Raw genomic sequence first — 12547 nt, forward strand, 5'->3', positions numbered from 1 at the left:
GGGGAAAAAATTTAAAACTCATCAAATAATGGATATCTACCTGATTTCCTGTATGCATTCCTTCAAAAAATACTTGAACTTTACATTAAAGAACAATTTAATGTATACTAGCTACTGATATACCTACCACCAATACAGAATCCCTGGCCAAAATATGTCAAATAAAAACAAAAAAAAATTTGTCGTTTAAAAGGTTTCTGAAAAAATTTCCATATCAAACAAATATACTAATTTTGCATTTAATATCAATTTCAGAAGACCCCACATACTCGTAAATAAATATTACGAAAATAAAACATTATTTCGTAACAACTTAAAATAATTTGACAACAAAAAAACGTGACCCAAATGCGAAATGAAACTAATGCCGCGTACCTACAATTTTTGTCATAGTAAACACTAACCGTGGAAGAGTGCAGGCTAGCAAATATAATTTACTCGACACAAGAGCAAATGTGCACTTTAAATTCAATCGACAATACTAGACTACGGACTATGCACACACTATGCAGACATCAACATAGGTAACCAAACAAACCTAAACATAATGACCACCAGTGCTGGCTACAATTTCATACGCACTAAAAAGCGGCAACAGAAGAGATAATTGAACGTGTCTGAAAGAGAATTAACACATCAGACAACTTCGTATTCTTGTTAATTAGCTAGGTAAACTATAATTTCCTAATGAATAACAGATATCAATGTAAAAAAGAGTTTTAAACTGGAAAACAAGTTATTGGGCAATTACAAAACAAGAAAAAATTATGTACATTGTACATCTTATGAAAAAAATGGCAGGACTGAAACATATTATGTTATGTTATATTATTTTATGTTTCAGTCCTGCCATTTTTATGTTATGTTATATTTTTCCATGCATAAATTACATAAATAATGATTAAACGTGATACAATATCACCAATGGACTTATAAAACAGCAGTTACGGCACTGAATCAAATGAAATAAGATTATTGAATAAAATTAATTTATAAATAAACGGGGAAAATATTCCATGGATGGAACAGTAGAAAAAATGAGTTTCTTGAATAATCGTAAACAAAGATGGCGACAATACAACCACTCCGTTTTTCACCCACACACTTTCTACACTTCTTAGGCCGGGCCTGCTTTTGTGCAAAGAGTAAAGATATTTTTTTTTACGTTGGAAGGAATGTAATAAACAATAAGTAGTTTGTCTCTAAATGGCTGTGCGCGTAAGCTGAAGGCCAAAAGTAAAAAAAAAGTTTATATTTACCGTCAATCGCAGAAAGTTCAGCCGGCCGTATAAAATATTACCATACAGTATTTAGTTGTATACAAATAGCAAATGTTATTTGACTAAGTTTTTGGTAATGGTTCAAAAGGCCTAAGTTAATGGAGAATGTTGCGTTAATGGTTAAGTTAAGTTATGTTTAGCAAACGTGTGTGAATGATTTTTAGCAGTTTACTTTACTTGTAGTTGATATTCAAATAACGGAAGAAAGCACTTCTGGTTTAAATTGGGGGCCGCCTGCCAAAAATCCAAGAAGTCCTATTTGGTTGTTTTTTTTACCAAGAGTGCCAATGGGAAAGAAGCAACTTGCAAAGCATGTCAAAAAACATATAAAATTCCAACAGGTACTACTACAACTCTACAAAATCATCTGAAACAGCACCCTGTGCAATTAAATGAACTAAAAAGTCATGAAAAATCTGTCACAGTAATAAAAGAAGAAAAACAGTTGTCCCTGAAATGTGCTTTCCAGAAGCATTTGCCAATGAGTCCAGACAATCCAACAGCGAAGAAGATAACTAAGGCAATTGCCGAGATGATACCCATGTGTTACTTACCCTATGAATTTGTGGAAAACAAAGGATTTTTAAATTTAATGAAAGTAGCTGTGCCCAACTATAAAGTTCCAAGTCAAAATGCATTTTCAAGGAACCACATACCGACACAGACATCAAGGGCACATTACAGACACGTTTAAATTCTGATCTTGCGGAGATTGCTTCCTTGTCACTAACTACCGATGCATGGACATCAAGGGCACATGATGGCTATATTAGTCTGACATGCCAATACCTGAGACTCAATTTCGAGAATGTGTAATTTACAATGAACACTTTGCCACTCAATGATGCTCACTGTGCTGAAAATCTGAAGAAAACCTTGCAACATGGTATTTCTGAATGGGGTATCAGTCTTGAAGGCAGTATACCTATATACTGCATCACAGACAATGTTGCTAATTTCCGTGCAGCAGCTGGATCTTTATTCATCTCACAACAGTGTTACGCCATTCATTGCAGTTGGCTATAAGTGATGCCAAAACTGAATGTCCTAGTGTAAACATTCTTCTGGGCAAATCCAAAGCAATAGTTGGACATTATAGTCGCAGCACGCAAGCAAGAAAAAGACTTCATGCCCAGATGGAAGAAATGAAGCTCCCTGTGCTGGAATTAATTCAGTATGTTGATACCAGATGGTGCAGTGAATACCAAATGTTGTCACGTCTCTATGAAGTTAGGAAGGCTGTTGCAGCAGAACTTGCAAACTCTGACAACAATATTGACATGTTGACTCAGTTGGAAATGAAACAAGTGGCAGGAATTATTGAAATTCTTGGACCACTTGCTGAAGCTACAAGTGATATCAGCGGGGAAAATTATCCAACATCATCACTTGTAATTCCAATTCTCCATTGTTTAAACACACATCTAGTTGACTACATTGCAGCCAAGAAAGATGCCATTTCATTTGCTCGGTGTTTAAAGAAGTCTCTCAAATCTAGGTTCGGCCTGTTTCAGTCAGATGCTGTATATTGCACAGCAATGATTTTCGATCCTAGATTCAAAAGTGCATTTCTCAACACTGTACTTGCTTCACTTACCCTTTCTAAAGAAGTTAAAAAACCTTCCTCTGAATGAACCTGAGAGATCTTCTGAGGAAATCAAACCTTCAAGTTCTGGACTTGTGATCAGATACCAAATAAACAATCAACAAACGATAATGAGGTAGATTGTTACCTGAAGGAACCAAGGATACCAAGAGAAAGCAATCCTTACATTTGGTGGAGAGATGAAGGAAAACTTAAAATATCCTAAACTGGCAAATGTTGCTCTTAAGTATTTAAGTATTCCTGCCACAAGTGTATCAAGTGAGCGGGTATTTTCTTCCTCCGGAAATGTGGTGACAGCATGTCGTCAATCCCGGACACCTCAACATGTGCAGGAACTAACATTTTTGCATGACAATTTAAATAAGTTTTGAAAAATATTTTCTGACACCAAACTTGAAGTTTATTATGTACTTTAACATTTTGAATTTCTTGCATTTAAATGTGCATATTATTTTGTGCATCTGTGAAATACATTTATTTTTTATATTCAACCTAGCTTGTAGGTTTTAAGATTTGTACATTTATTATAAATAAGATCGTTGCATTGTTTGGTGTTTGCATTTAAGAAATTCTTTGATTTGGCCTAGTATTCCATATTCAATTTTAATTCGGGAATATTTATAAAAATTTGCTTTGAATTCGCTTCGAAACGAAAATATCTATATTCGCCCACCCCTAAAAATTATGATGTGCAAGTATTGCGACAGTCGTGTGGAGTGGGTGCGAAAAGAGGAATTCATTGTGGACTTCACGAAAATGTTGTTAGATGCCAACATACCATTATAAAAGGCATATAATGACTCTGTCCGTGCTTGGCTTCAAAAATATGTACCTGGTAAGTAGGCCTAGTTATGCATAATGTGTTTAACGTTGGTAAAAGACTCAGATTCTTAAAATGTTTGCCTTAGGTCAAACTGTTCATACCATAAAAATGTGCTTATTTTAATTTAATTGTTGCATCATTAGATTTATTCCTTCATAATTACAGGTGCTGGAGATATTCCAACAGCTCGGGCATTAAGAGACACTTATCTGCTCAAGATTGGTGAGGCCAGTTGTGACATGGTGAAGAAAGAAGTAGAGAACCAGAAAGTTGCGCTTCTATTTGATGAAACGACCGACAAGAAGGGACGATGTGTTTTCATTATTTTAATTTGTGTTCTTGCTAATACCAGTGCCCAAAAGTTGTTTGTGGGTGGTGTAAAAGAACTGGACAGTGCAAATGGCACAGAATGCTCCTGTGCAATTTTATCAATTGTTGCACAACTCAACATCAAGTTCGAAAATATAGTTGCTGTTGTGACTGCACGATACATGACAAAATGTGTAGAATCTTTAAAAGTTGTATTTTGTAAAAAATGGTTCATATTCAGTGCTGGACGCACAAACTGAATCTTATTGCAAGTTTGTGGAGCCTCTCTCTGCCATCGGCACCGTCAGTTTTGCATATGCTGCGTAGGTTAAAAATGTCGGAAATAACGAATGCAGCGTGGGCTCATTTTCGCTATAGCGATAGATTACACATCTGTAATTTTGCTCTAAAACAATGAGAAAACATCTACAATTTCCTTAATAAATGAGAAACAGCTTCGCACAATTCCACGCGTCCGGCAAATGAAACAATGCGCATGATGTGGCCGTCTTGGCAACACCGCACAAGGTGGGGCCCCACAGCGAGCATAGCTTGCCTCGCGGCGACGAAAGCAAGTGTCGTTAACCCACTGCGACAGGGCCCCGCTGCGAGCATTACTTATTTAGAATCACGCCGACTGTAGCACGTAAATGAGCATAACTCGTCTCACACTTGCATCGCAAGTGTTGCGTACGGTGTAGTTTCAGTGTACTCGCTACACGCATTGTTGTTTATGTCTAGTTATACGCGACACGTGTAACTACGTACTTAGCTTCAGACATAGATAAAAAAAGAAAATCTCTCGAACTATCTACTAAATTGAAAATTTTACAAGAGTGTAAAAATCCGTCCGTCAGCAGAAGTGAAATTGGTAGACGCTACGGTTTGACTCCATCTACTTTATTCACTATTTTGAAAAATAAGGAAAAAATCCAGTCGGCAGCTTTAAAAGATTGCGCACCAGGTATAACAAAAAATTACGTGCTGCAAAACATATTGATCTTGAGGAAGCCTTGTTTACATGGTTTTCCCAAAATTGCGCACGAGGTATTCCGGTTGCCGGTGCTATGTTAAAGACTAAAGCTGTGCAACTAGCCTTAAAACTGAACATTGACGAAGACTTCAAATGCAGTGATGGTTGGCTGAACAGATTTAAGGCAAGAAGAGGAATAACACTGCACAAAATTGCTGGGGAGTCGGAAAGTGTTAACAAAGAAGCAGTCAACAATTGGCAACCTATTCTTGCATCGATACTGGATAGGTACAAACCCTCCGAGGTTTATAACGTCGATGAGTCTGGGCTTTTTTATAATTTACTGCCTGACAAGACTTTGGCAGTAAGGAATGATCCTTGCAAAGGGGGAAAACGAAGCAAGGAACGACTGACAATACTTTTGTGTGCGCAAACATGGACAGAAGTGACAAGTTAAAGCCCTTTGTTGTTGGAAAGTCAAAGAATCCAAGGGCTTTTAAAGGTGCACACAACATTCCATGTGTTTACGAAGCAAACAAAAAAGCATGGATGACATTGCAGCTCCTCGCGCAGTGGCTTCACAGCTTTGACGCCAGAATGGGAATGAAAAATCGTAAAGTTGTTTTGTTTATCGATCGTTGTCCTGCACATCCAGACATTCAGCTGAAAAATGTGGAGTTGGTGTTCTTGCCAGCTAACTGTACTAGCATCTTGCAACCCCTGGATCAGGGTGTGTTTAATTTATTGAAACGGGAATTTCGCAAGATGCTTGTGAACGCGGTGATGAGGAAACTTGCTGCTGGGAAAACTGTCTGCAAGTGGAACGTATTGGAAACTATTCAGGCTATGGCAGTTTCGTGGGAGAAGATCACGCCAGCAGTGATAGCTGTGTGTTTCAGGCATGCAGGTTTCCGTGAATGTGAAACTGATGCTTCTACACCTGACAATGGATTGCCGGATGGTTCAGCAGATGAGCCCGATGTTTGGCCTACCGTTGCTGAACAACTGCATGTGTCATGCACGTTCCACGAATTTGCCATGGCTGATAATAATGTTGACGTGTGCGGGGAGTTGACGGACACAGAACTTGTTGAGCTCGTGTCTTCTAATCAAAACGAAGTGGCGTCTGAAGATGATGACAATAATGACGACGAACCAAGTGACGTATCTGTTCTATCGAAAACATCAATGATGGAGGCACTTGACACAATCAGTCGTTTTTATCAGCATACAAATGCTTCGACTTAAGATTTGATGAACTTCCAAGTGGTCCAGTCGTTTATTTTGTACGAAAGTCTAGTGAAATCAAGGAAAACAAAAATTGATTCATTTTTTAAAAAGTGATTTTTAATTTTGTGTTATTTTCCAAATGTCTGTACGAGTGATTATTTTTGTGTTACTGACCATTTGTCGGAAAAATTATTTTATATAATTTGTATGGCTGTCCAATGTAATTAGATATTTTTTTAATTTTTTTTTGTTTGACATTTTTATAGGTGTCAACGTGAGTAATAATGTGACAAATTTTAAAATAAAATTCACTACATCTTTGAGTTTGCATATTGTTAGTAAGTATTCAAAACTCCGCAAATATGCACCCAATATCATCAGCTTAGAGCACGTCTCCAGCAAACCAGCTGCGGTCAAAGGATCAAAGCGACAGGAAGCGGCCGGCATGAACTTGTATGACCCGGCCTGACCGTCTCCATGTAAACAAACAGCTGTGCGCTTAGCCACGATGTGCGTGATGGCCCTATCACGGCCACGCGGTCCCATATTTCGCAGACGACAAGTGCTGATATAGCTTAAAAATGTTATTTAAGTAAGTTTTATGTATATTTCCTTTACATTTTTTGTGAATTTCCATAGCAAAAACAAGCGAGAAAATAATATATTTTAAAAATGCTACAAAAATAAGATTTTTTTTTTTTAATTTTGGCTATAACGAAAATTCGCTACAGTGAAACCCCTTATTACATTACCATTATTTACGTTTTCCCGTTATTTGCACCATATTCTTCAGGTCCCGTTTAGATCCCATTTAGTCCATTACAATACTTTCACGTGAATTACGTCTCAAAAATTGAATCCATCCCGCTATTTACGTCACGTCTATACCGTGGTTACTTTAAGAGTAGATAAGATTAGCTAGTAGGCCTAAAAACATCATGAAAAACGTAACGTTTATAGTCGGCAATGAACATTTTAAATCGCAAAATATACATATTTTATAACATTAAAATTTGCTTTTATTTCTAAACATGTAATAATTTCAGCCTAGGCGTGTAAAAGTCAGAGTAATTATAGCAGGAGACAATCTAAAATGAACGAGGGAAAAATGTAAACTCACAAATGTATAAACGTGGCTGATTGTTAAGTTCTGATACTGTATTTGTCACAACTTAGCCGAAATACTGGTACGAGACCAACTTCAAAGATAAAATGAGTGAAGTCTTGAACTGTTTTATACGTATTTTATAATTTCGGAAGTATTGTACAGTTGACGCATATTTTTTACACTAACAATTTATGTCTGGGGATCGTAAATAATTAATTATTGGTATCAAGACATCAAGATGAACGTAAACTTGAACATGTCACAGCAGCGAGAAAACTGGTGCATATACCAATAAACTGGTATTATAACTGGACAAAACTGGTACACGGGAGGTGGAGCTTATATTTTTTTCCGCTAAGTTTGCATCTATTGGCTGGCTGCTGATGGAAGGTCATGAGTCTGGGCGGAGCGTTGAGTGAGTTATACTGCGCATGCGCAGCTCAGAGAACAGAGAGAGCCAGCCAGCGGCTACGCCGCGCCGTAACAACAGCTGATCAAGTACAATGACCTTTCTCCGCGTACGGTACGCTATTGACGGTAAATTTCCATCAATTTGCGGCCCTTTTTTTTATTTTTTTTTACTGTGGTGCAATGTGTATGTGTAATGTAGCCAGTATTTGTTCTGAACGCTGCAGAATACGACTGTATTTTAATTAACTTTAATGTAATTCTTACTTTTCCCTTTATTTACACTTTACCGCTTTTTACACTTTTTTACTTTGTCCCCATGAAAAGTGCAAATAAGGGGTTTTGCTGTATAACAAACTTTTGGCGCCGTTATAAATTTACATTATAACGGACTTTTACTGGTTTTTTTTTTTTTTTCTGTTGTTAGTCCTCTCATATTTTGAAATTTTTCTGTTATCTTCAGCCGTGGTACAGTAGAAATAAAAATTCATTTGTGGACATTCTCTTTTCATGTAATTCTAAAATTCTGCCTCTTTCTTTCATTATAATTGCACTAAGACACTTAGGTTTATTACAGCACACACAATGACTTTCAAACAAATTTAGGTTTACCAAAATGATAATGTTTACTATTTCTAAAGCAATAAATTATAAAATGATTACTGTAGTAAAACACATCAATAAAACTAATATTAAATAGATTTAAAATAAAATTGGTGACTCTCTGAGTGGATGAACTTTTACTTTTTCTCATGTGTATTGGTTGTTTTGAGCAGAAATAATTGGTTGGAAACGAGTATAACAAAAAGCAGAAAATTGGGAGTATCATTAGATATAGATACTAAACAGCTATACTAGTATATTTATTATTGAATATTACTCGTTTTAGAGAAAAATCTTATAAGAAGTTTCTCAAGAAACCTGGCAATTTAGATTTTTTTACAGGAAAAACTTATTAAAAGGGTAAAATTATGTGTGTTTATAGGTCAAATGCCGAATTTTTGAAATTTAATAGGAAAGAAATTTTCTTAAGAGTTTTTTACTATATTCGTCTTTTACATTAAAACTGCGTTTATCTTCTTTTCTGGAATACTGTTTTTTTACATTGAGAAGCATAATATTTAAAATACTGTATTTCATAACTAAATAAATCCAATTTTCTTCTTAATGCTAAAATATAGTCTCAATTTATTGTCACTATTGAAGTACTGTGAAAATTGCCTGTTCATCTAGAAATGTAATTATTTTTTTTGTGGCAAATTATTTATTAATTATAAAACTTAACGACACATAAAACCACTGTGGTAACAGCTGAGTAAACAACATCCGTCTACTTTGTTAAAAGATTTGAACCAAAACATTTCTAAGAAATTTCTTAAAAATTTGTAATCCCTAACAATAATACTTGGACTGAAAAAAATATCAGATCAAATTTTGCTTGAAATTATTTTTTTGTTGAATACGATTATCTAAGTTAACATTATTCATGCAGCTATTTTGTAAAACATTTTTTGTTAATGGATTTTTCGTGTAATTTTTTTAATTATGTTAAAATGCAAGATAATTTTAAGAATCAAGGTGCAATCCTTCTTTGTTTATATGTGAATAGAAGCTCAGAAAAATATGATTATTCTAACACAAATTCCAGTATTATTTAAATAAACCACATGCCATTTCCACAACCCAAAATGCAAGCTTGTACAAGTAAAGAGAATAGCAGCAAAGATCTGAATAGAATAAAAAAACATTGAATAAATCACATCAATACAACACAAACCAATAGACAGCTTCGGGCTATGCCTCTTCTGCCTCAGTCTTTGTAAAGGATGGTTGATACGATCCACATTCTTTGACTTGCGACCTCGTGTCAACTTGCGCTTTATTTCTGAAACAAATTATCACAAAGCATGTACTGCTTTATGAATTGCATACAAATTTCAAAATATATTTATTAAATATTATTGAATAGCAGTATATCCACAAGTAATCATAACAATTACGATAACTAGCATATAGCTCAAATTAAAAAAAATGATTAGAAAATATATGATAAAAATTTTGTGAGACAACTAATGCACAAGAGCTTCTGAATAAAGCTACAAAAAAACCTCTCAATGAATAGTAATGACAGTAAAATAAAATAATTCATTGCGCACAAAGCTGTCACTTCGCTGCCTAATGCTGCATATGGCCACAAGGAAGTCTTAATATCTTTTTGTTAAAGTGTTAGAATAATTGTACAATTTTGTTTTTCTCTGACTGTAAGAATTCTTTTTTTATACCTGAAAAGTATTCCACACTTTTAAAAAATGAACGTTTTGAGTAAATGAAAATTTTCAGGAACGATCGCCACAGTACAACTGTCAGCAAACGTGTATGTGTGCTGTAAACACTTTGTCACTGCAGATTACAAAAACCTTAATTGTGGAGTTAAATATTTTAAGGAATACCGTTCCCTTTAATTTTATATTCACATCGCCTAGGATATTAAATCTCCGCAAGCAGAAAACTTTGTTACCAATCAAATGTAAGTAGGCTAGAACACAAAAATAAATGTGCTCATGTCTGAGAACTATTTACTAAAAGACAGTTACATGTTTTTACGGGATATTAACATTTAGATCAATGAAAATTAAACACTACAAGTAAGATTAAAACATGTACTTATGTTGACAGTACAAAGGGCATGCCACATTCGAATCTATGACTACTATCTAATTAGATGTAGTAATACAACTCAGTAATAGACAAAACAAGTGTAGCAAACAAGTTGGCAAGGTTTATAAGTATTCATTTTTCTAGATCCTACAATTATACATTGCATAAGTCTTATAGCTTATACACAGCTAAATCATGAAGATTGAAGAGGTCAACACCTGCAGCATGGCCTAGGAGTGGTAATTATGAATAGGCTTTTCCGTAAAAATAGAGATGTCTAAAAATGGTATTTCCGAGTTCAATGTTACGATTATAATTATTACATACTTGTTCAAAAAAAATTTTTTATGTTTTTACCTAACCATTTCCTTGGACTTTATTTCCCTCCACACTATTAGGTATTTCAGAATGCAGCAGGAATTTTTAAATGACTTGGTGAATTGGAGGGGGGGGGGGGGGGGGGGGGGGGGGGGGGGAACTCAATGAACATTAGAAGTACCAAAATAGAGTCCCCTTTTTGTATTTTCTTTCCCCATCAAAAAGTGGTGACACTCCTGAGTAATCACAATCACAATGAACAGGGGGCCAAAAAAAATTTTGTTGTAGTAACATATGTATCTCAGTTAAAAAAAAAAAAAAACAATTAACATTTTTGAGTTACCTATATAAAAGATATTTGAATCAAAATTATATTCAAATACTTATGTGTGATTGGAGTTCTTAGCCATTAAAAGTCAATTTTGACTTCAAAAATATGTGCTTTAGAATAAAAAAGTGTATACTAGTTTTTTTTAAGTAAGGATATCTTGGTTCTAGAAGGCATATGGATTTTCTGAGTTATTTACTGGTGATTTATTTTGCAGTAAACTATTTTTTTATTAATCAGCCAACAATTTCCATATAGTCAACACATAAGCACTGCAAAATTTCCACACAAAACATAATTCAAAACTATGTGCACTGCAAGAGATTTCAAAACCATGAGTTATTTCCTCCCCACGATAACAAATAAATCTAAAATTTTCCTTTTCTTTGCGTGGATAGCAACAGGTTATCAAAAACACATCCTTACTGCGTGTCATCATTCACATAATATGTGGAAGTATAAAAACTTTTCTCTTTATTTAAGCCTCTGGCTTCCCAAATCCTCGACAATGCTAATTCCTTTAACCAACTTAAAATTCATTCAAATTAATAATGATTTTGTGAAAACCATTTCAACACAGCTTATTCCATTAGCAGTGACTGTTTACATTGTGTATCCCACAGTTGCTAGTGGAGCTTCAAACGGCCGTTACTTGACCTGCTTGGCTCCACCCTATTTCAAGTCATCTATTAAATGGCATTTGGGAGTTTGGTGCATCTCCAATATGAATCAAATCTATACTAATAATAAACTGTTCCAGATAAATGTTGATACAAGAATTATATTATGAAAAAACCACTGGAAATGGCTATAAATATTTAGAACTAGGAAATATCTTATATATAAAATTCTCGTGTCACAGTTTTCGTTGCCATACTCCTCCGAAACGGCTTGACCGATTTTGATGAAATTTTTTGTGCTTATCCGGTATCTATGAGAATCGGCCAACATCTATTTTTCATCCCCCTAAATGTTAGGGGTAGTCCACCCCTAATTTTTTTTTTATTTCCAGTTTTTGGTAGGAAATCACCATGGCAACGGCTGCTGCTTTGTTGATGCTTCATTCGTCTCTATGGCAACGGCTATTTCATTGTTAGTGCAGTCCTCATCACCGTTGAAATTTTGCAAGTACTTTAAATATCAAAAATTGCCCTTTTTTTTCAAGTATATATATTTTACAGACTTGAAACTTCACAGTAATGTTCCTTATGTTACGCAGGATGACATTTTCCGAAAATTAGATCCCATAGCATAGGTGGTTAAAACCAGGCAACAGTGGGTACTTTGTCTGCATGAGAACAGTATTTTGCATTGTTCATGCCTTCTGCGTCTCCATGGCAACGGGCATCGCGCGGCAGTGGCGTACCCACAAGGAGTGGCATGTATAATGAGCGGTGCAAGAGTGATCTGCCTGTATACTGTCGTAGCGAAGTACGGGTCCATCAGTTGTACGTTGCGTGCACGAGTTGGGAAACCATCGGTGCTATTTATTTTCTCTCTGGTGCA

The 12547-nt window shown here is 35.3% G+C and overlaps 1 protein-coding gene across 2 annotated transcripts in view; it reads right to left on the reverse strand.

Moving 5' to 3' along the window:
* LOC134530869 (KAT8 regulatory NSL complex subunit 1) overlaps window positions 1-12547 on the reverse strand; it is a 286616-nt gene that overhangs the window by 114218 nt on the left and 159851 nt on the right. For both annotated transcript variants that reach the window (XM_063366135.1, XM_063366133.1), the window contains exon 5: window positions 9515-9622. In XM_063366135.1, coding sequence (XP_063222205.1) covers window positions 9515-9622 — 108 coding nt within the window. The remainder of the gene's footprint in view (window positions 1-9514; window positions 9623-12547) is intronic.

Source organism: Bacillus rossius, chromosome 3 (genome assembly GCF_032445375.1).
Source record: "Bacillus rossius redtenbacheri isolate Brsri chromosome 3, Brsri_v3, whole genome shotgun sequence".
In the NCBI taxonomy this organism is placed as follows: domain Eukaryota; kingdom Metazoa; phylum Arthropoda; class Insecta; order Phasmatodea; family Bacillidae; genus Bacillus; species Bacillus rossius.